At 44.0% G+C, this 25283-nt stretch overlaps 1 protein-coding gene across 2 annotated transcripts in view; it reads left to right on the forward strand.

Annotated features, from left to right (window-relative positions):
* Positions 1-764: 764 nt before the first annotated feature.
* sh2b3 (SH2B adaptor protein 3) overlaps positions 765-25283 on the forward strand; it is a 65164-nt gene continuing 40645 nt past the window's right edge. Inside the window, exons 1-2 of one of the 2 annotated variants that reach the window (XM_031817387.1) lie at positions 765-876; positions 18024-19001. In XM_031817387.1, coding sequence (XP_031673247.1) covers positions 18051-19001 — 951 coding nt within the window. In that variant the 5' untranslated portion in view covers positions 765-876; positions 18024-18050. Of the gene's footprint in view, positions 1024-18023; positions 19002-25283 lie in introns of both variants that reach the window. The other variant, XM_031817396.1, reaches the window with a different exon arrangement.

Here is a 25283-nt window from a genome sequence, read left to right on the forward strand (position 1 = left end):
AAATTAAGAAATATCAGAAAGAGCAATGTCAGAGTCCAGAATATATATAATGGTATGTATAGACAGTATGGATACTATATGAATAGAAAAGTAGTTATATAGGATGAGCCATGACTAGCCATGAATATTATTGAAGTCAGATGTCTGTGCCATAAGTCGATGATAGAGGTTTTGTTTAGAAGTTATATGACACGTTACTGTCAAACTTATGCCATGCTATGAGTTTTCTGCAGGACCGTGTGCCCATGGTCCCCAACCTCCAGGGGGCCCCCATTGATTTTGTGCTAATGTTTGAGTCACTCAGACAGCATATGAACATGGCTTTGGCAAAATGTTTAGAATTTCAGAAAATTGGCTTTAAAACTGCAAATTCTTTCCCAGATTATCCGCCCTGAATTGTTCCATGGGCTTGACCCAGACATCATTTTGATTCTCCTTGAGGTTAGATATTGATTATGCAATAGTAAAATAAGTATTTTACTTAGGCTACATAACATTGTCAGTCATCATTTCCTGCATTAAAATAAAATACAATTGTTTTGGTCACATACACATATTTTGCTGATGTTATTGCGGGTGTAGTGGAATGATTGTGTTCCTAGCTCCAACAGTGCAGTAGTATCTAACAATTCATAATACTTCCCGAAATGTGTCGTTAAGACCTCTGGCTTCCTCATTAATTTGATTTCACTGACGTCATGTTCGTGCTTTTTTCTTTCCTTTAGTTCCGTACTTTTATTGTGAAGGTTTTTCTAAAACGTCACCCGGAACTAACGACCTCGATCTCGCCAATGTTGCGGGCTTCACACCAGTCAGTTTCGTTCCTGAAAACACATTCAACATGCGAGAGAAAGCAACGGGCTTTTGGGCTTGCAGGTACATTCTAAGTATTTATGTATTATTATTATGTACCGAAGTTTGTTTTAGTTATTATAAATGTTTCACAACGCATATGGGTTATGCTACGTCCACGTTTTTGGTATGTCGTCGTGCTATGGGTGCACATCCAAGATAACAGAGAACGTGAGTATAGCCTATTGTCAAGAGTCTTGTGTCAAATTTGGTCTTGTTTCCGAAGTGCTCAAAACAGAGCGCCAATCGTTAGACTAAGTACCGTTAAAAATCAGATAGCTTGCTTGTAATTAATTGTCCACACATAGTAGCTAATTTCGGTAAAGTTTTATCATAAAGTCCAACTGTGTTTAGCTAGCCACTGTAGAAATGTGTACATTTCTGGATTAAATTTAAAGGGCCGTTCCTCTCCATCCCGACGTGACTTAATTACTGGTTTGCCACTTCTTTGGGTAGTTTCTTGCAAAACATTTGATAACTAGCAAAGATATTCTCAGGAAGACAACCACGTCAGACCACAAACGGGATTTAGTTAAAATTGCCAAACTTTGTGAATGGCGATGTATTACTGTTTTTACTGTCACACACCTGTGACCTGTTCAGCAAGTTAACGTTGTGTAACGTTAATAAAGTGTTATGTAAAACTAACATGCCTCTGACATGTTGAAAGAAGAAATAATGTATATCTGAAACGTTTGCCTACTGAATGACCTTGGGCTGCGTTCAGAAACATGGTAAATCTTTCAGTATATGGTGTTGTTTTGAACACCTGGTTGGCATTAGTGAGTGTACATTGCAGATAGACATGGAATTATAAAGCCGGTACGATTCTTACTTGTCAGACATTCATGTGTTCTAGTACATGTCTGTATGCTGTACAAGATGTTGCCTTCCTGAATGTGGGCCCCTTCTAGCAACATTATGCAACTCTACTGAAGATAACCGAGCAGTAGTCAGCACAAAGTAGCCTGTACTTGTCCTTCGGTTTCACAGAGGGTGGTTGTTTCACAATTATTTAAAATATGTCACTTGCTGCTTGGGGGGCACACACAAAGAACAGAGACTTGGAATCCATACTGAATATCCCTTGGACCGGCTTGGACTGGCTATCAGTGTCCTTCCAAGCACTATGGGCGAGCTTCGGCTGTATGTTCCCTTCACTAGAAGTAGCCTACTCTGTAGAGTCTCCTCAAACCGCTTTGTGACTGCACTACACACTGCATTTATTTATGCAAGTGTCAGTGATGTTTACTAAGGTGAACGCTTGGTTGGGGTGTAAAACCAGCCTCAGCCTGAACCCCAAAATGTTAGGGTTTGGATTAGGGCAATTCCATGGTAACGGAGCGATGCTGAGACTCAGATTTGTCACTTTAAAATGTCAAACAAAAATCTATAATTGCAAAGTTAAACAAACCATACAACTCTATGCACAAGGTCTACGTTTAACAATTTCCAGTGAAATTGTTAATAGAAACACATTTACCTGATGAACAGTGCAGATATAAAGTTTGGTAATAGAATGATTGCACAAACAGCACAAAAAATATTTGGTTTTCTGATTGGTTGAAGGTAGTCCAATGCCTGACAAATTCATTCAAATTCGTTTTGCATAAGGCCAATGATTCTGACCATTCCGACAACAAATGTGTACAAATCAGAGGGACGTTTTTAAAAACTTCCAGCCTATACCAAATAGGAGCAAAAAAGCCTAGAAAGTTGAAGAGCGGTGTGCACGGTTTTAGGAGAATGTGACATCAATACGTAGGCCTGTCTTTTGCAGAATGTTCAATTATGTCACCATCATTTACAGTATGTCTGTATTGGTGGATTTTGGTACCAGCTCACAAAAACCTGTTTGGTAATATTTTTGTTCTTACCTATGCTGGTTCCCAAAACTACTTGCTATAGCCCTATGTTTGAAATGTGTACAAGCTCAATCGGCAGAATAAATGGCGTTCTGATGAGCTCTGTTGTGGGTGACTCGCATGGAAACATCAGGCGTACACATGATTACAGGATGCAGAAGAGAGGAACAATTGGGGAAGCTGGTGCTGTTGCACAATTCCTTTGTTATAGACTTAAATCAAAACAATAATTATCTCAGCAAACCTATAGGCCTAAGAGGTGTGTGTCAGAGCGTGCTCGTCTGCCTGAACCCAGCTTTTATACACAAAACAAATCCTAAGTTTTTCTCTTCAAAGTAGAGGTGTGCATCTGGTGAGATGAAGTGATGAAAGGACTTCTTTAAAGTCTCTTGAAGGGCAAAAGGAACTGTATCACTATGTTCACCTCTGTTCTAAACCTGCCATGTGTGCAGGTTTGTATGTGTTCTAGTTGCATGTTGTTAGGCTATGATGTTTCTTGCATGCCTACATGTATGCTTGTCTATTCCTGGTGCTTTTCACATCTCAAGCCCTTTGCAGACTCTGAAACTTTAAGACCGTAAGCACACATGGATCAGCTTCTGCCATGCATGAATACATGTCCTTTTAAAGAGATGTTATCACCAACTATGCTTTCCGTTCCATTAAGCGTTAACAAGATTTCCATAGATTTCACTGGTGCACGAGCTCTGACCCTCATCGGCCCTACAGTAATGTAAGTGTAGATCAGTGTTTCTCAGCCTAGAGGCACTGCTGCCTAGTATGTTGCTGACCACGGTGACCGGCCCCTCTTATTAGGGCCTAAGCTAGTTTTAATGTAAGGCTGTCTTCTACCTCAAAGGAATGCTTATGTTGCGCCCTGGTACTTGAAGGTCATGAAACAAATAGAGAGAGAGAGAGAGAGAGGCTGAACTCCACACCCTCACAGTACGTTTGGACCCCTCCCACAGGGGAAGAGTGTGTTATGATCTGAGTTGGTGATATGCAAACCCTCTCTCCAGCCCTGTGTGTTTGAGATGAGTGCTGCTCACTGGCAGACAGCTAGGGAGGGTTGATATGTGGTGTCTTTAGGCCTAATTGACAGATGCCTAGGGAGGTTTGCTTTGTGGTGTCTTTAGGCCTAATTGACAGATGCCTAGGGAGGGTTGCTTTGTGGTGTCTTTAGGCCTAATTGACAGATGCCTAGGGAGGGTTGCTTTGTGGTGTCTTTAGGCCTAATTGACTTGACGGCTAGACAGCAGTAAAATGACAATCGCTAGACGGGGGTACAGAGTCAATGTGCATGGGGGACCCGGTTAGTTGAGGTAATATGTAGGTAGAGTTATTACAATGACTATGCATAGATGATAACAACAGAGAGTAGGGGGGGGGGGGGCAATGCAAATAGTCTGGTTAGCCATTTGATAAGGTGTTCAGTAGTCTTATGGCTTGGGGGTAGAGGCTGTTTAGAAGCCTCTTGGACCTAGACTTGGCGCTCCAGTACTGCTTGCCATGCGGTAGCAGAGAGAACCGTCTATGACTAGGGTGGCCGGAGTCTTTGACAATTTTTAGTGCGTTCCTCTGACACCACCTGGTATAGAGGACCTGGATGGCAGGAAGCTTGGGCCCAGTGATGTACTGGGCCATTCGCACTACCCTATGTACTGCCTTGCGTTCGGAGGCCGAGCAGTTGCCATATCAGGCAGTGATGCAACCAGTCAGGATGATCTCGATGGTGCAGCTGTTGAACCTTTTGAGGATCTGAGGACCCATGCCAAATCTTTTCAGTCTCCCGAGGGGGAATAGGTTTTGTGTTGCTCTCTTCACGACTGTCTTGGTGTGCTTGGACCATGTTAGTTTGTTGGTGATGTGGACACCAAGGAACTTGAAGCTCTCGACCTTCTCCACTGCAGCCTTGTCGATGAGAATGGGGCGTGCTCTGTCTTTTCCTGTAGTCCTCAATCATCCTCTTTGTCTTGATCACGTTGAGGGGGGGATTGTTGTCCTGGCACCACACCGCCATGTCTCTGACCTCCTCCCTATAGGCTGTCTCGTTGTTGTCGGTGATCATCCTACCACTGTTGTCATCAGCAAACCTAATGATGGTGTTGGAGTCGTGCCTGGCCATCCAGTCACGAGTGAACAGAGAGTACAGGAGGGGACTGAGCACGTACCCCTGAGGGGCCCCCGTGTTGAGGATCAGCATGGCGGATGTGTTGTTACCTACCCTTACCACCTGGGGGTGACCCGTCAGGAAGTCCAGGATCCAGTTGCAGACGGAGGTGTTTAGTCTCAGGGTCCTTAGCTTAATGACGAGCTTTGAGGGCACTATGGTGTTGAACCCTGTGCTATTCATTGACTACAGCTTTTTCACATAGGTGTTCCTTTTTTCCAGGTGGGAAAGGGCAGTGTGGAGTGCAATAGAGATTGCATCTTCTGTGTATCTGTTGAGGCGGTATGCAAATTGGAGTGGGTCTAGGGTTTCTGGGATAATGGTGTTGATGTGAGCCATGACCAGCCTTTCAAAGCACTTCATGGCTACAGACGTGAATGCTACTGGTCGGTAGTCATTTAGGCAGGTTACCTTAGTGTTCTTGGGCAGAGGCACTATGGTGATCTGCTTAAAACGTGTTGGTATTACAGACTCGGACAGGGAGTGGTTGAAAATGTCAGTGAAGACACTTGCCAGTTGGTCAGCGTGTGCTCGGAGTACACGTCCTGATAATCCGTCTGGCCCTGCGGCCTTGTGAATGTTGACCTGTTTAAAGGTCTTACTCACATCGGCTGTGGAGAGCGTAATCACACAGTCTTCCGGAACAGCTGGTGCTCTCATGCATGTTTCAGTGTTTTCCTCGAAGTGTGCATAGAAATAGTTTAGCTCATCTGGTAGGCTCGGGTCACTGGGCAGTTCTCGGCTGTGCTTCCCTTTGTAGTCTGTAATGGTTTGCAAGCCCTGCCACATCCGACAAGTGTCATAGCATGTAGTACGATTCGATCTTAGGCCCGTATTGACGCTTTGCATGTTTGATGGTTTGTCGGAGGGAATAGTGCGATTTCTTATAAGCTTCCGGGTTAGAGTCCCGCTCCTTGAAAGCGGCAGCTCTAGCCTTTAGCTCAGTGCGGATGTTGCCTGTAATCCATGGCTTCTGGTTGTGTTATGTATTAGAGGTCAACCGATTATGATTTTTCAACGCCGATACTGATTATTGGAGGACCAAAAAAGCCGATACCGATTAATCAGCAGATTTTTTAAAACAATTTATATGTAATAATGACAATTACAACAATACTGAATGAACCCTTATTTTAACTTAATATAATACATCAATAAAATCAATTTAGCCTCAAGTAAATAATGAAACATGTTCAATTTGGTTTAAATAATGCAAAAACAACGTGTTGGAGAAGAAAGTAAAAGTGCAATATGTGCTATGTAATAAAGCTAACGTTTCAGTTCCTTGCTCAGAACATGAGAACATATGAAAGCTGGTGGTTCCTTTTAACATGAGTCTTCAATATTCCCAGGTAAGAAGTTTTAGGTTGTAGTTATTATAGGAATTATAGGACTATTTCCATCTATACCATTTGTATTTCATTAACCTATGACTATTGCATGTTCTTATAGGCACTTTTGTATTTCCTGTGCAACAGGATAGCTTCCGTCCCTCTCGTCGCTCCTCCCTGGGCTCGAACCAGCTACACAACGACAACAACCACCATCGAAGCAGCGTTACCCGTGCAGAGCAAGGGAAACAACCACAGGCTCAGAGCGATTGACGTTTGAAACCCTATTAGCGCGCGCTAACTAGCTAGCCATTTCACTTCGGTTACACCAGCCTCATCTCGGGAGTTGATAGGCTTGAAGTCATAAACAGCGCAATGCTTGACACACAACGTAGAGCTGCTGGCAAAATGCACGAAAGTGCTGTCTGAATGAATGTTTACGCTCCTGCTTCTGCCTACCACCGCTCAGTCAGATACTTAGATACCTGTATGCTTGGATGCTCAGTCAGATTATATGCAATGCAGTACACGCTAGATAATATCTAGTAATATCATCAACCGTGTAGTTAACTAGTGATTATGATTGATTGTTTTTATAAGTTTAATGCTAGCTAGCAACTTACCTTGGCTTACTGCATTCGTGTAACAGGCAGTCTCCTTGTGCAACGAGAGAGAGGCAGGTCGTTATTGCGTTGGACTAGTTAACTGTAAGGTTGCAAGATTGGATCCCCCGAGCTGACAAGGTGAAAATCTGTCGTTCTGCCCCCGAGGCAGTTAACCCACCTTTCCTAGGCCGTCATTGAAAATAAGAATGTGTTCTTAACTGACTTGCTTAGTTAAATAAAGGTAAATAAAAATAACAAAAAAATTAATAAAAATAAATAAATAATCGGCGCCAAAAAAAATACAGATTTCAGATTATGAAAACTTGAAATCGGCCCTAATTAATCGGCCATTCCAATGAATCGGTCAACCTCTAGTATATATGGTCACTGTGGGGATGACGTCATCAATGCACTTATTGATGAAGCCAGTGACTGATGTGGTGTACTCCTCAATGCCATCGGAGGAATCCCGGAACATATTCCAGTCTGTGATAGCAAAACAGTCCTGTAGCTTAGCATTTGTTTAATCTGACCACCTTTATATTGATCTAGTCACTGGTGCTTCCTGCTTTAATTTTTGCTTGTAAGCAGGAATCGGGAGGATAGAATTATGGTCAGATTTGCCAAATGTAGGGCAAGGGAGAGCTTTGTATGCGTCTCTGTGTGTGGAGTAAAGGTGGTCCAGAGCTTTTTTCCCTCTGGTTGCACATTGAACATGCTGATTGAAATTTGGTCAAACGATTTAAGTTTCCCTGCATTAAAGTCCCCGGCCACTAGGAGTGCTACCTCTGGGCGAGCGTTTTCTTTTTGGCTTATGGCGGAATACAGCTCATTTAATGCTGTCTTAGTGCCAGCTTCTGACTGTGGTGGTATGTAAAACAGCTACGAAAAATACAGATAAACTCTCTCGTTAGATAGTGTGGTCTCCAGCTTATCATGAGATACTCTACCTCACGCGAGCAATAGCTCGAGACTTCCTTAAATATCGTGCACCAGCTGTTATTTACAAAAATACATAGTCCACCGCCCCTTGTCTTACCAGACGCTGCTGTTCTATCCTGCCGGTACAGCGTATAACCAGCCAGCTGTATGTTGATAGTGTCGTCGTTCAGCCACGTCTCCGTGAAGCATAAGATATTACAGTTTTGAATGTCCCATTGGTAGTTTAATCTTCCTCGTAGATCATCTATTTTATTTACTACTGTACACATGCATGGCAGGAGAGAAGACTATGATTTGTGTGTGCCTGTGTACTATGTTGGAACCCATGTGTTGAGGTGGGGGGGTCTTTGTGTGTCTATGGAAACAGTAATGAGAGACTTGTTTGTTTTTGTAAGTGGATATTGATTGTAGGCCTATAAGTAGGTAGTGTAGCCTACATGCAGTGCTGTTGTGGTTCACTTGAGTGTTGGGGCTCTCTACTCATTGTGAATGAGCTTGGATGTTCATGCTTTGAAAATATGAGGAACTTCAATTGATAAAAGGCAATCATTGAAAGATTTTGTGTCTGTTTGGTGTCAGCAGCCTACAGGAAGTGGAGTGGAGAAGCGGAAGTAGGAACTCTCAAACATAGCTCAGACAGTGAGGGGGAGTGAGAGCAGGCATGTGCACAGACGGGGCTCTACCTGCCCCGTTACCCTTCCAGTCTCCAACAGACAGGGCTCTACCTGCCCCGTTACCCTTCCAGTCTCCAACAGACAGGGCTCTACCTGCCCCGTTACCCTTCCAGTCTCCAACAGACAGGGCTCTACCTGCCCCGTTACCCTTCCAGTCTCCAACAGACAGGGCTCTACCTGCCCCGTTACCCTTCCAGTCTCTAAAGTGCCCTTTTCAGTGGCGGTATAATTTCCCCCAAAATGATATATATTTTAAAATACATTCTTTAGCATTGTTGTTCAACCCACTGCCCTCAAATCGTCCTTAAATTATCATCTATGCTTCAGAACCAAACAGTTGTGCATCTTGATTGTTGACCAATGACCAGTCCTCAGCATTGGTGCACAAAGGCAAGTGCGCATATCCAGATTATTGACCAGAAATAACTTGTTTCATTTCCTCCCATTTTGCCTGCCAAAAACAGAGTAGGTCTACGTTTATCACCCATATAAAATACAGTTTAGCAATCTACTACTGACTCATTTTAGCCAGAGCAATCTACTACTGACTCGTTTTAGCCAGAGCAATCTACTACTGACTCGTTTTAGCCAGAGCAATCTACTACTGACTCGTCTTAGCCAGAGCAATCTACTACTGACTCGTCTTAGCCAGAGCAATCTACTACTGACTCGTCTTAGCCAGAGCAATCTACTACTGACTCGTCTTAGCCAGAGCAATCTACTACTGACTCGTCTTAGCCAGAGCAATCTACTACTGACTCGTCTTAGCCAGAGCAATCTACTACTGACTCGTCTTAGCCAGAGCAATCTACTACTGACTCGTCTTAGCCAGAGCAATCTACTACTGACTCGTCTTAGCCAGAGCAATCTACTACTGACTCGTCTTAGCCAGAGCAATCTACTACTGACTCGTCTTAGCCAGAGCAATCTACTACTGACTCGTCTTAGCCAGAGCAATCTACTACTGACTCGTCTTAGCCAGAGCAATCTACTACTGACTCGTCTTAGCCAGAGCAATCTACTGACTCGTCTTAGCCAGAGCAATCTACTACTGACTCGTCTTAGCCAGAGCAATCTACTACTGACTCGTCTTAGCCAGAGCAATCTACTACTGACTCGTCTTAGCCAGAGCAATCTACTACTGACTCGTCTTAGCCAGAGCAATCTACTGACTCGTCTTAGCCAGAGCAATCTACTACTGACTCGTCTTAGCCAGAGCAATCTACTACTGACTCGTCTTAGCCAGAGCAATCTACTACTGACTCGTCTTAGCCAGAGCAATCTACTACTGACTCGTCTTAGCCAGAGCAATCTACTACTGACTCGTCTTAGCCAGAGCAATCTACTACTGACTCGTCTTAGCCAGAGCAATCTACTACTGACTCGTCTTAGCCAGAGCAATAGGCTACCTGGCATTTTTGATTGATCATTTTTACGTTTCAGATAGGCCTAGCTTGGGTGGCTACTGGCTATAGATAAGCAGCCGGAACATCGCACCGCCTTCAATATTATTGGATGATATTTGTGAGGAAGAACTACCTGGCTGTCACTCTGCAGGCAGGCTGCCTTCCAAAGACATGACGCGGTGCAGACAGAACGTGCTTTTCTCCTCTACAAGTTGGCCGTGTGATTTTTCTTGCTCTTGCCTCCAGAGAAATTACATGATATACAGTGCCTTCAGAAAGTATTCTTAAGTACTTTTACACAGTTTCTTATGTTACAGCCTAAAATTAAAATGGATTAAATTAACATGTATTTTTATTTTTCTTTCACTGGTTTACACACTATACCCCATAATGTCGAAGTGGAATTATGTCTTTAGACATTTTACGAATGTAATAGACACATTTCATTTTTTAAAGTATTGAGTGTAAGTATGCAACCCATTTGTTAGCCTTAATAAGTTCAGGAGTACACATTTGGTTAAACAAGTCACATAAGTTGCATGGAATCACTATGTTCAATAATAATGTTTACCATGATTTTATAGATGGGTGAGGTTATTTTTTTAAATCCATTTTGAATTCAGGCTGTAACACAACAAGTGAAATAAGTCAAGGGGTATGAATACTTTCTGAAGGCACTGTATCCCAAGCTGATATTGGCTGCTAACATGAATGACTTTCAGCTCTAAATGCAGGTGTAAAACACAGTTTATTTCTGTAGCCTAGATTGCATTTTGTAAATGCATTACTGTTTATGGCTGTAATAACGGGCTACATTTGCACAGGGATTGTGCAAGCATGTTTGCAAGCTTTGTATCATTCCTTTTTCGGGGTCGTGGGTCAAAATGTTTGAAAACCACTTGGATACATGATGGTGACAACAAATGGGGTTGGATATGGTCATGGTAGGCTACAGTATTTCTGACCATCTTCTACTTTGACTGGAATTGTGTTGGTCATTGGCAATAAGTGCAGAATTTATTCCAGTTCAAAATAGTTGAGCAAAATACTTTACTCATCTGATTACTGCTTTCCCCTCTTCTTGTAAGAATGGCTCAACTAGTGGTTCCTTGGACCAGTAGCCTAACAGATGGATAGGGAACCCCTGGTTTGACGTATGCTGACTACTCTGTTTGAGTTCTGATAAGAGTTGGCTCTTGGCCTGTTTCTTGGCATATGACCGTGTAGCTTACTTGGTGAGTGACTGATTTAATTTGCATGAGGAGTGAAGTAACTTGTTTGTCTGGTAGTACTGAGCCCACTCCAATGACCTCCATCCCTGCGTGCCCCAGGGCTGAGTCCACTCCAATGGCCTCCAACCACCAGGGCTGAGTCCACTCCAATGGCCTCCAACCACCAGGGCTGAGTCCACTCCAATGGCCTCCAACCACCAGGGCTGAGTCCACTCCAATGGCCTCCAACCATCTGTGCCCCAGGGCGTGTCTTTGATGAGGTGTGGGAGGTGTCCTCTTTCATTCTCCACTCGGTTTGATAAAAAATTGTATCATTAAATGCATTATGAAATAATGACATTCAAATGATTTTTTATAGATTTAAAAAAAATTGAAATTTCATAGCCCAAATTTTTTATTTATTTTTATTTTTATTTTACCTTTATTTAACCAGGTAGGCTAGTTGAGAACAAGTTCTCATTTGCAACTGCGACCTGGCCAAGATAAAGCATAGCAGTGTGAGCAGACAACAAAGAGTTACACATGGAGTCAACAATTAACAAGTCAATAACACAGTAGAAAACAAAGGGGGAGTCTATATACAATGTTTTCAGAAGGCATGAGGAGGTAGGCAAATAATTACAATTTTGCAGATTAACACTGGAGTGATGAATGATCAGATGGTCATGTACAGGTAGAGATATTGGTGTGCAAAAGAGCAGAAAAGTAAATAAATAAAAACAGTGGGGATGAGGTAGGTGAAAAAGGGTGGGCTATTTACCAATAGACTATGTACAGCTGCAGCGATCGGTTAGCTGCTCAGATAGCTGATGTTTGAAGTTGGTGAGGGAGATAAAAGTCTCCAACTTCAGTGATTTTTGCAATTCGTTCCAGTCACAGGCAGCAGAGTACTGGAACGAAAGGCGGCCAAATGAGGTGTTGGCTTTAGGGATGATCAGTGAGATACACCTGCTGGAGCGCGTGCTACGGATGGGTGTTGCCATCGTGACCAGTGAGCTGAGATAAGGCGGAGCTTTACCTAGCATGGACTTGTAGATGACCTGGAGCCAGTGGGTCTGGCGACGAATATGTAGCGAGGGCCAGCCGACTAGAGCATACAAGTCGCAGTGGTGGGTGGTATAAGGTGCTTTAGTGACAAAACGGATGGCACTGTGATAAACTGCATCCAGTTTGCTGAGTAGAGTGTTGGAAGCCATTTTGTAGATGACATCGCCGAAGTCGAGGATCGGTAGGATAGTCAGTTTTACTAGGGTAAGCTTGGCGGCGTGAGTGAAGGAGGCTTTGTTGCGGAATAGAAAGCCGACTCTTGATTTGATTTTCGATTGGAGATGTTTGATATGAGTCTGGAAGGAGAGTTTGCAGTCTAGCCAGACACCTAGGTACTTATAGACATCCACATATTCTAGGTCGGAACCATCCAGGGTGGTGATGCTAGTCGGGCATGCGGGTGCAGGCAGCGACCGGTTGAAAAGCATGCATTTGGTTTTACTAGCGTTTAAGAGCAGTTGGAGGCCACGGAAGGAGTGTTGTATGGCATTGAAGCTTGTTTGGAGGTTAGATAGCACAGTGTCCAAAGACGGGCCGAAAGTATATAGAATGGTGTCGTCTGCGTAGAGGTGGATCAGGGAATCGCCCGCAGCAAGAGCAACATCATTGATATACACAGAGAAAAGAGTCGGCCCGAGAATTGAACCCTGTGGCACCCCCATAGAGACTGCCAGAGGACCAGACAGCATGCCCTCCGATTTGACGCACTGAACTCTGTCTGCAAAGTAATTGGTGAACCAGGCAAGGCAGTCATCCGAAAAACCGAGGCTCCTGAGTCTGCCGATAAGAATATGGTGATTGACAGAGTCGAAAGCCTTGGCAAGGTCGATGAAGACGGCTGCACAGTACTGTCTTTTATCGATGGCGGTTATGATATCGTTGAGTACCTTGAGTGTGGCTGAGGTGCACCCATGACCGGCTCGGAAACCAGATTGCACAGCGGAGAAGGTACGGTGGGATTCGAGATGGTCAGTGACCTGTTTGTTGACTTGGCTTTCGAAGACCTTAGATAGGCAGGGCAGGATGGATATAGGTCTGTAACAGAATAATAAAATAATGAACATTCAATTGCCAAAACAATATTCCATCGTCTCTGTCAGGTCCACGTTGGGTAGACATCACTAGGACATTTCTATGAATGGTACAATATTTCAGTTGTGTATATTACTTTATTATTTTTCATTCCTTCAGTTCTCTCATCTATGCTCAGGCAGCAGCAGTCAGCCAGACAACATTGTCTCTGTTCTCCCCATACTGTACTGTCTTTGGTCATCCTATTTAACTCGCCTGCCGAAGTATGCTGCAGAGCTGTCTGGCAATCATTTTACTAGTTCTTCAAAGTAGATACGGCATACTTTCATGAACTGTCTCTATCCCTCTCTCTTGTGGTTGTGTACTTTCTTCTCTCTAATGCGGTTTGCAGGCTGCGTGCATTCTGTGTGCATCTACGTAGCAGGTGTAGAAGTGCATCCATCTCTGTCCGAGCCGGAAAGAACAGGCGCAATAGATTATGGTCGTTGTAGTTATCACGTTTCCGCGCTGAACTAGGTTAAACAACTCCCTTCAGCCCAGCGTCCCACATACTTCTTGACTTGGTTTTTCTCATGAATGATTTGATTTCTCTCTAGAGAAATGGCGCGTTTAGGTTTTCATGATGAATAAAGGGGTACTTGAGGTGAATCATTTAACCGGAAAGTACCTGCTTAGGTCAGATGGTTCAGTAGTAGGGAGGGGCTAAATCTACTGTCTTCACCAGTTAAGATTTTGCCACTTCCTCCAACCAAAGTAAACAAAGTAGCTAGCTAACACACACAAGATTTGCTTCTGCATTCCCAGACTAAAACTTTCATGATGTTTGTTAGCATAGCATTAGGCTACTAGATATGCATGTGCTTGCTGAAGCATGCCAAATGTGCTTTTGTAATGTAGAACAGCTTATTTCTTTTATAGCATTTTTTTTATTAGTGTGCTTGCTGAAAGCAAAAACACTTGTTATTCGCCACACCTTTTGTTATTGGCCTATCAATTTTGCCTTAAACACCATAACAGTAAAAGCTGCCAACACCTAAACAACTTTCACAACCATAAATACTTCAGGACAAGCAAGCACACACACTTTCTTTAGGAAATGTTATTGTTTCTGTATAGTAAACTATTCATTCCGTCAGTTTCCTCTCTCACACCTACCTGTCTGACACAGGGAAAATCCTTACTTGTTCCCTGCATTTGGCTTGGCCTTCCCTACTTCATTCTCTATTTTCTAAATCTGGGAAATTGTTGAGTTGTTTCAGTGCGTCATAAGAATAGCCACATTGTGTTGTGTGGAGCTTGCATTGTTGTGAGTAAGCATGTTGAAGGACTGGGGACAAAGGTTATGGCCCTCTTCTGCCAAAGTGGAATCCACTACTTGGGTAAAGTACCCATAAGCTACTAGAGAGGTAGAGAAAAGGTCCAGTTGCTGTTGAGATATAGGCTTATTCCACTAGAAGCCTATACTTTACAACCACTTTTTCATAATATATTTTCATAATAATAATTTCATAATTTTCATAATATATATATATATATATATATATATATATATATATATATATATATATATATATATATATATATATATATATATATATATATATATATATATATATATATATATATATATATATATATATATATATATATATATATACATTATTATATATACATTATTGCTTTACGCACATAGACAAAGTTGACGCAGAAAACAGAACATAGCCTACACATCCCGGCCTATACCGATATGCTCTCGTTGCTGTGGAACGGCCAGCTGACAGACCCGGCTCGTTGCTGTGGAACGGCCAGCTGACCGACACACTTTGTTTCAGTTTCCTATCTGGCTCAGGGTAGTGAGCTGAATGAGAGCTGGCTCCCACAGTTTCCAGGCCAGGGTACTGTAGGTTACGGTTTGTGTTGGAGACGGTTGCCAGGGCAGGGCAGGGTTTCCTGTTCCTGAGATTGCTGCCTTAGTGCCACTGGTCGCTTGAGCTTTCTTTTGTCTCAGTGAGTCTGCCACCTGGGTTCTCTCCCTTCCTCCGAGAGCCAGGCCAAAGCACATGAGGCTTTTACATGCCCACTTCTCTTGGTTCCCTGCTTGTCAGTGTTTTGTACTTCCTTAGAAACACCTTGCATTCAAACACCAAACCTGTGCAATTCAGAGAATCAACAACACTGTTTGGGATTGGACCAAAGTTAGGGGATGGCTACTCTGACAGTTGTTCATGTATGCTAATAGTACAGGGGTTGTGGTAGATGTCTTTCTCTTGTGTGAAACAGCCTTAATAAAACAGTCAGGATTCTCTCTGTGTCATGCTGGGTTCAAGGTGAGTGTTTGTCATCTGACTGGGACGAGCTCTTCACTGGGTCCATTGCAGCAGGCTTGAGGAGGGAGGGATCTTCTGTCTACTCCATGGCCTAAAGTAACCACCGTTCCCAACGGGTGTCACAAGGAACACTGTTTATTGTGTGAGCACAGATACTAACCTATGAGATATAATTAGGTTCACCCTGTTTAGAGGGCTTCCACTAGGACAAGGTGAGGGTTGTGTTGCTGCTCTGCCTCCGGTAGGCCAGGACAATGTCACTGGAGGGTTAGGGCAGTGTCACTGGAGGGTTAGGGCAGTGTCACTGGAGGGTTAGGGCAGTGTCACACGGCTGAGCCTAAAGGAAATGCAGGGGGACAGACAGCCTAGGGCGAGGCAGGCATACAGTGAAGGAGAGGAAGTGTGTCTTAGTGCTGGAGGCTGCTGAGTCATGGCTGGGCTGGCTACACTGATAGAAACAGCCATCTGGGGGCCAGTGGCAGGGGTGGGAGTACCAGCGGGAGCATGCGTACAGGGGCTTTGGGGGCGGAGAAGAATGGTAGTGGGACATTGATGGTTGGTGATGCAATATTTCTGGATGCTGTCAACGCCTGTGACGTCTCTGTCCACCGTGTGAAAAACACATCACGTATGGTGGAGGTTTTGAGTTTCATCAGCCTTGGTCTTCTATCTCAAGTGAGGGAGAGGCCATAGAGAACAGCCTCCTGTGTTTATAAGACACCATTAGGCCTTATCATGAGACCCTCCTCTTGAATAAGGAGAAGTCCCCAGTTGTAGCATCCATTTGAGAAATGCTGAAGCCAACTTCCTCAATCTGCCCTTCATTCACTCTCACATTACTATATTGGCTCCATTCATGTGGCCTTTTCCCTGTGTAAAGCGTATAAAACCGATCTGGGTTTAATCTAATCAGGTTTTTATTGCTCTCCTCTACCCCCACCATGCTGCTCCCTGCCTCAGCTCTCGCTAACAGAGGGGGAGCAACAGAGATGTGGCGTACCAGTAACAAGGATTACTGTTGTTTCTAACCCTCAGCAGGCAGCGGAACAGGGCACAAGGCAGATCTCAGTTTTAGTTTTGTAATACTACACATTATTCAAAAACCAACAAAACTCAGTGCTGGAATTATGTACTTTCATGGTGTATTAAACAATAATTTCCACATTGCTGCAAAGTTGGAAAAATTGTATGTAGGGTAGGGTCTACTGGTAAGGAAGTATTTCACTGTTAGTCTACACCTGTTTTACAAAGCATGTGACAAATAAATTGAATTTGTCTTATGAATAATCAAATGTATCAGAGTTAGGCCTATTTGCGTCATCAAATCACATGTTATTTGTCACATGCTTCGTAAACAATAGATGCAGACTCACAGTGAAATGCTTACTTATGGGCCTTTGCCAACAATGCAGAGACGATATATAGAACTAATAGAAACATAATAAATACACAGTGAGTGACGGTAACGGGGCTGTATACACTGGGTAGCAGTATCGAGTCTGTGCAGGGGTACGAGGTAGTTGAGGTAGATATGTAAATATAGCTAGGAGTAAAGTGTCAAGACTCTTGTATCATCCAGGGTTGAGCCTTTTTAGTAATTTGTGTAGTTGAGGCATGACGTTCTTGTCAATGTAGACTACCTTTCCCTAATTAGTGTGCTAGCTCAAAGCAAGAACACTCAATCTTACATGTACTCTTAATATTATTTGCTTTCTTCCATAAGCTCCAGTGCTTGAACTGATTAAAAAAAAATATATTAAAAAAATTACTTAAAAAAATAAAAATAAAATAAAAGTGAAAGTGCCACATCTGTTTGGGATATTACACCAACAAAGGAGTTACTGCAAACAACCACCACTGTTTTCCCCCTGTCAGACATCAATGCACGTGCGATAGAGCAGTAGAATAGGTACAGAATTTTTTTTTAACAAGCTGCTCCACTCCATTTAGTCAACAAAAACAACAAGGCGCTGGGGGAGAACAGTCTCTACTAGAGCCATATTCGCATTCAATTCAATGCATTTACATGGCCATAGTGTTAAATAGACTTACTTTGCTACAACCAGAAATACTTCAAGACAAGCAATCAAACACATTTTCTTCAGGAAATATACTTTTATAGTTTGACTCAGGCTACTATAATCATTTGGTCTCTACGTGAACTTTTTCTCTGGTTGATATTCAGATTTAGAGCAATCTTCATGATGGATGTAGTGTGTGTGTTTGGCCTATCTCCCAATAAATCATATGACATCATTATTAAGTGCAGCAGTTAGTTAACCTGTAATCAAATTGGATTTGTTGAAATTAGATTTATGGTAGATAAATCTCCTTCTCCGAATGTCCGCGTGTTGTGCATGGTACTTTTCCCCTACTTTGGTCTTTGGTGTCTGTTTAAAGTAGAAGGTTTTACATTGAATTAAATAGACATTTGGTCTGTATCAATTGTTATATCTCAAATGTAAGTGAATGTATTAAAATGGCCCCTTTTAATAATATCTCTCTCTCTCCCCCCCCCCACCAACACATCTCATTTATAGTGATTCTCAGCTGTTCTGGTTACTGCAATGAATGGTAACACTATCCATCAGGCTACGACCACAGCTTTGGTTGCAGTGCCTCGTGGCTGGAGGGAGTTCTGTGAGTTGCATGCCATTGCCACGGCCCGAGAACTAGCCAACCACTACCGGAACTTTGCCAGGGAGTGGCCAGTGCACGATGTCGTCCCCCCAGACAGCTTCTCCAAGCAGTTCAGTGAGCTGTTCCAGCAGCACTTCCACAGTGAGGTGGCCAAAGAACTCCCTGCATCGACCCCTCCCCCCATGATGGGCCGGCTCCGCATCACCACCTCCTCCGAGGCGCTGGACTACAGGGAGGCGGGCCGGTCTGGCGTTCTGGCCCCAAAGACGGAGCCTGTGCCGGTGAGCCGGGAGCAGGGGAACCCCATCCGGTGCTCGGCAGCCAACCCGGTGCTACGAGCTCGAGCTCCCATCCAGAGCCGCAGCCAGGAGGAGGTGACTGTGTCGGAGGGGCGTCCTGTGTCTGAACGGTACATCCCCACCTCGACTTCCTTCACTGCTGCTGAAGTTACACACTTCTCCGTCAGCCAGATCAGGAAAAGCGTGTGCCGTCTCTTTAAGAAGCCCCCGACGCCCCTTCAGGACCTGCAGCCCAGCAGGCTGGTGGACAGGGGAATGGGTGGGGCGCTGGAGGAAGTGACGGCCTTATCGTCGTCAGCGCTGACTGGGAACCCCTCCCACGAGACCACGCCCTCGGCCTCCCCCACGTCGACCCACTTCCTAGAACGGCTGAATAGCAGGTTTGTCCGTAGGCAGAGTGGGAAGCGCAGGCCGCAGGCTGCAAGCAGCTGCAAGGAGGGCCAGCTGAAGTACCTGGTGGTTGACGACACTATCTCGGACACACAGCATCGTTGGCAGCGCTGCCGCCTGCTTGTGAGGAAGATCAGAGAGGGCCTGGCAGGAGAGAGGTTCCAGCTGGAGCTCTACGACCCCCCCAAGGTAAACTAAAGCCACCTGATTCCAGCTGCTGGACTGGGCTCTCCCCTACCACTAAATTCATCTGATTCTTTCTGTTGGGCTTTTATCTTATCAAATTGGGCTTCACCTACTGTAGGTAATTGCTGCTTTAGGAGTGCTGATCATTTAACAGTGACGTTTCTGACCAGGGTTTGGTTGTCCCTGGTTGTCCCTGGTAGGTCCCCTACCCATGTCCTGTACCAATTTCAAAGGACTTCTATTATTCCTATCTGACGATTGTTTTGTTTGGTGACGATTGTCTTGTTTTGTGACGATTGTTTTGTTTGGTGACGATTGTCTTGTTTTGTGAGAGGTGCGTGAGAAATGAACATAGTTTAGGCTGCTCCACCTACACTGGCTGTTAAATGCAAATGATCTAAAGCTTGACATGAAAGTTTCAGTTCAGCTGACCTCCCACACTTTCCTGTCTCTGCTGCAGTTTACTTCTCTGGGCAGTAACCATGTTGGGCTGCTGTTTTGAGTGTTAACATTAGTAACTTCACAAGGTCTGTAGAGAAGCCTGATATGTAGTCTATATCAAGCCTCTGTACTGTCAGAAATATAATCTGCATGCTACGGAGCAGAAGTGTTACTGCGTCTGTTTCGAGGTGTACTCGTCTGAACGGAAGGAGAGAACCATAGCTGGCCGGGCCAACGCATAACCCCAGAGAGGGCAGTGAGTGGGCAGGCTGCTGGATTCACACACCCAGTTTTACGTAGCCTGGGGGTAGTAGTCAGCCACACATAGCAGGCTGCCCATGTCAGATTGTCAGAGCTGGAAAACCAAGCAACCTTTTTAGAGAACATTAAAACCAGACATTTGTAAACCAGTCGTGGATGTAGACCCGAGAGTTTTTGGTTAAGCACAAGGCTCTGAAAAGGCTGTACTAATAATGTAGATTTAGAAGGCAGCTCTGCCAGCATCTGGTGTTTTATCACAACCAAGTTCACATTTGTTGCTAAAGACTGTTTGAGAGATGTAATGCTGCAGCTCCATTAAGTCTTCCACTCAGAAGTGTGTGTGTGTGTGTGTGTGTGTGTATAAAGGCCTTGCACTATTTCTGTGGAATCTTGGCAATGCTCAAAGCCAGAGAATATCTGTAGACCGTAGCACACAGACATTAACATTCCCTCATACTGTAGAGGCCCTCACAAATATATATATGAACGTTAAAGGATCACTTTACAACAACAAAACACGTTTAGTATTTTGTTCATTAGTCAACTGTTGATATGGTCCCAAAAAATTGGCCATGTCAGCAGTGATGTTATCAAATGATATAAAACGCATCATCACACCACTCACCATGTGTTCTTACCTGGTCATTCATATGTTTTTCTCTCTTGTGCTCTCTCTCTCTCATAGATAATAAACAGAATTTCTGATTTGTTATTTAACTTATTTATGTCTGTAATAAAGCCTTTGTGGGGCACTTCAATTGACTGATTTCCTTCTATGAACTGTAACTCAGAAACATATTAGAAATTGTTGCATGTTTTGTTCAGTATAGTTTATATTTACAATGTTTGTGCTTCACTGGGTTGCCCTTTTCAGTGTAATCTGAGGGAAATATGTCTCTTTTAATATGGTCATCCATTTGGCAGGAGGTTAGGAAGTGCAGCTCAGTTTCCACCTCATTTTGTGGGCACATAGCCAGTCTTCTCTTGAGAGCCAGGTTTGCCTACGGTGGCTTTGCTCACTGAGTCTGTACATTGTCAAAGCTTTCCTTAATTTTGAATCAGGGAAGGACATTCTACAAGCACTTACACAAATGACTGAGAAATTGATGATAAAATGATTGTGTGGGCTGTTTTGTTAGACTTCAGTGCGGCTTTTGACATTATCGATCATAGTCTGCTGCATCTGTGTTATGGCTTTACACCCCCTGCTATATTGTGGATGAAGAGTTACCTGTCTAACAGAACACAGAGGGTGTTCTTTAATAGAAGCCTCTCCAACATAAACCAGGTAGAATCAGCAATCCCCCAGGGTAGCTGTCTAGTCCTCTTGCTTTTTTCAATCTTTACTAATGACATGCCACTGGCTTTGAGTAAATGACTTGACACTATACATGTCAAAACTTAGCGAAGAGCGGCAGTTAGTTTCAGAGTGGGTGGCAAGGAATCATTTAGACCTAAATATTTAAAAAACAAAGAGCATTGTATTTGGGACAAATAATTGACTAAACCCTAAACCTCAACTAAATCTTGTAATAAATAATGTTGAAATTGAGCAAGTTGAGGTGACTAAACTGCTTGGACTAACCCTGGATTATAAACTGTCATGGCCAAAACATATTGATAGCACAGTAGCTAAGATGGGGAGAAGTCCATAATAAAGTGCTGCTCTACCTTCTTAACAACACTATCAACAAGGCAGGTTCTACAGGCCCTAGTTTCTACCTTCTTAACAGCACTATCAACAAGGCAGGTTCTACAGGCCCTAGTTTCTACCTTCTTAACAGCACTATCAACAAGGCAGGTTCTACAGGCCCTAGTTTCTACCTTCTTAACAACACTATCAACAAGGCAGGTTCTACAGGCCCTAGTTTCTACCTTCTTAACAACACTATCAACAAGGCAGGTTCTACAGGCCCTAGTTTCTACCTTCTTAACAACACTATCAACAAGGCAGGTTCTACAGGCCCTAGTTTCTACCTTCTTAACAACACTATCAACAAGGCAGGTTCTACAGGCCCTAGTTTCTACCTTCTTAACAACACTATCAACAAGGCAGGTTCTACAGGCCCTAGTTTCTACCTTCTTAACAACACTATCAACAAGGCAGGTTCTACAGGCCCTAGTTTCTACCTTCTTAACAACACTATCAACAAGGCAGGTTCTACAGGCCCTAGTTTCTACCTTCTTAACAACACTATCAACAAGGCAGGTTCTACAGGCCCTAGTTTCTACCTTCTTAACAACACTATCAACAAGGCAGGTTCTACAGGCCCTAGTTTCTACCTTCTTAACAACACTATCAACAAGGCAGGTTCTACAGGCCCTAGTTTCTACCTTCTTAACAACACTATCAACAAGGCAGGTTCTACAGGCCCTAGTTTCTACCTTCTTAACAACACTATCAACAAGGCAGGTTCTACAGGCCCTAGTTTCTACCTTCTTAACAACACTATCAACAAGGCAGGTTCTACAGGCCCTAGTTTTGTCACACCTGGACTACTGTTCAGTCGTGTGGTTAGGTGCTGCAAGAAGGGATTTTGGAAAATTACAATTGGCTCAGAACAGGGCAGCAGGGGGGGCCCTCGGATGTACACAGATAGTTAACATGAATAATGTGTCAATCTCCTGGCTCAAAGTGGAGGAGAGATTGAGTTAATCACTACTTGTATTTATGAGAGGTATTGACATGTTGTAGGCACCGACCTGTCTGTTTGAACTACTGGCACACAGCTCGGACACCTGCATACCCCACAAGAAGTGTCTTAATAGTCCCCAAGTCTGTAAGACCCCAAGTCCAGAACAGACTATGGGAGGCACACAGTACTACATAGAGCCATGACTACATGGAGCTCTATTCCACTGATGCAAGCAGTAGAATCAGATTTTTTTAAAACGATATAAATACACTTTATGGAATTGCGGAGACTGTGAAGCAATTCAAACACAGACACACGATTACATACGCACTAGACACACACACACACACACACAGATTTGGTACTGTAGATATGTGGTGGAGTAGGGGCCTGAGAGCACACAGTGTGTTGTAGATATGTGGTAGTGGTGGAGTAGGGGCCTGAGGGCACACAGTGTGTTGTAGATATGTGGTAGTGGTGGAGTAGGGGCCTGAGGGCACACAGTGTGTTGTAGATATGTGGTGGAGTAGGGGCCTGAGGGCACACAGTGTGTTGTAGATATGTGGTAGTGGTGGAGTAGGGGCCTGAGGGTACACAGTGTGTTGTAGATATGTGGTGGAGTAGGGGCCTGAGGGCACACAGTATGTTGTAGATATGTGGTGGAGTAGGGGCCTGAGGGCACACAGTGTGTTGTAGATATGTGGTGGAGTAGGGGCCTGAGGGCACACAGTGTGTTGTAGATATGTGGTGGAGTAGGGGCCTGAGGGCACACAGTGTGTTGTAGATATGTGGTGGAGTAGGGGCCTGAGGGCACACAGTGTGTTGTAGATATGTGGTGGAGTAAGGGCCTGAGGGCACACAGTGTGTTGTAGATATGTGGTGGAGTAGGGGCCTGAGGGCACACAGTGTGTTGTAGATATGTGGTGGAGTAGGGGCCTGAGGGCACACAGTGTGTTGTAGATATGTGGTGGAGTAGGGGCCTGAGGGCACACAGTGTGTTGTAGATATGTGGTGGAGTAGGGGCCTGAGGGCACACAGTGTGTTGTAGATATGTGGTGGAGTAGGGGCCTGAGGGCACACAGTGTGTTGTAGATATGTGGTGGAGTAGGGGCCTGAGGGCACACAGTGTGTTGTAGATATGTGGTGGAGTAGGGGCCTGAGGGCACACCGTGTGCTGTAGATATGTGGTGGAGTAGGGGCCTGAGGGCACACCGTGTGCTGTAGATATGTGGTGGAGTAGGGGCCTGAGGGCACACAGTGTGTTGTAGATATGTGGTGGAGTAGGGGCCTGAGGGCACACAGTGTGTTGTAGATATGTGGTGGAGTAGGGGCCTGAGGGCACACAGTGTGTTGTAGATATGTGGTGGAGTAGGGGCCTGAGGGCACACCGTGTGCTGTAGATATGTGGTGGAGTAGGGGCCTGAGGGCACACCGTGTGCTGTAGATATGTGGTGGAGTAGGGGCCTGAGGGCACACAGTGTGCTGTAGATATGTGGTAGTGGTGGAGTAGAGGCCTGAGGGCACACAGTGTGTTGTAGATATGTGGTGGAGGAGGGGCCTGAGGGCACACAGTGTGCTGTAGATATGTGGTAGTGGTGGAGGAGGGGCCTGAGGGCACACAGTGTGCTGTAGATATGTGGTAGTGGTGGAGGAGGGGCCTGAGGGCACACAGTGTGTTGTAGATATGTGGTAGTGGTGGAGTAGGGGCCTGAGGGCACACAGTGTGTTGTGAAATCTCTGAATGTTTTTAAAATTGTATAACTGACTTAATTTTGCTGGACCCCAGGAAGAGGCAGCAACTAATGGGGATCCATAATGAATACAAATACAGTGGTCAGGCATTCTCCCACTGTGTACTCTCTGTTTAGGGCCAAATATCATTTCAGTTTGCTCTGTTTTTTTGGTTAGTTCTTTCCAATGTGTCAAGTAATTATCTTTTTGTTTTATGATTTGGTTCTGTCTAATTGTGTTGATGTCCTGGGGCTCTGTGGGGTCTTATTGTGTTTGTGAACAGAGCCCCAGCACCAGCTTCATCTCTCTGTAGGTGATGGCTTTTGTTATGGAAGGTTTGGGAATCGCTTCCTTTTAGTTGGTTGTAGAATTTAACGGCTGTTTTCTGGATTTTGATCATTAGCGGGTATCGTCCTAATTCTGCTCTACATGCATTAATATATTTTTTTGTACGTTGTACACAAAGGATATTTTTTTGTAGAATTCTACATACAGAGTCTTTCAATTTTGTTGTTTGTCCCATTTTGTGAATTATTGGTTGGTTAACGGACCCCAGACCTCACAACTGTAGAGGGCAATGGGTTCTGCAGGGCCGGTGCCAGAAGGAATCAGATGGACGGGTATTTGATTTCTGTAGGCGGGCACATATTTTTCACTGGACCTCCTGTGTGCGCACGCTTGCTCATTCACACATTTTGTTAATGGGTGTTCGTAATGAAGTCCTTGTGAGTTTCAAGTTTAGGGAAACTTACAATTTTTCCTACCATTTCTACCGATCTGGGTGCCAGTTATGATTATTTTTAAATGTTGATTTTCGTGGAACGGTTTCATTTCAATAATAACACTTTCCTGTGGTTAGTCATAAAAATTGGAATTAAAATGAAAGAAATGTAAGTTAAAATTCAACTAATGCAATAGCACCAGCCTTTTCCATATGGACACATTGATACACCATGCCGGCTAAAGACATTTGCGCATGGAAGTCCGAGGTATCTTAAAGGGCAGTGCAGCAGTAGGCCTATAACTTCCATTGTCAACTAGGCCTAAAGTCGACATAAAAACTGTAAAAAAATCCTGATGAAAGATCCAGGATTTTCAATTGCATTAATCTCTACTCTGCCTGTCTGCCTGCCTTTCAATCTGTCTTGACTTGAGCTATCGTTAGTGAAGTGCATCATTGTATCAACTCAGCAGGTTGGCATCTCAGGCGTGTCAA

The sequence above is a fragment of the Oncorhynchus kisutch genome, linkage group LG3 (genome assembly GCF_002021735.2).
Source record: "Oncorhynchus kisutch isolate 150728-3 linkage group LG3, Okis_V2, whole genome shotgun sequence".
Taxonomy (NCBI): Eukaryota; Metazoa; Chordata; class Actinopteri; order Salmoniformes; family Salmonidae; genus Oncorhynchus; species Oncorhynchus kisutch.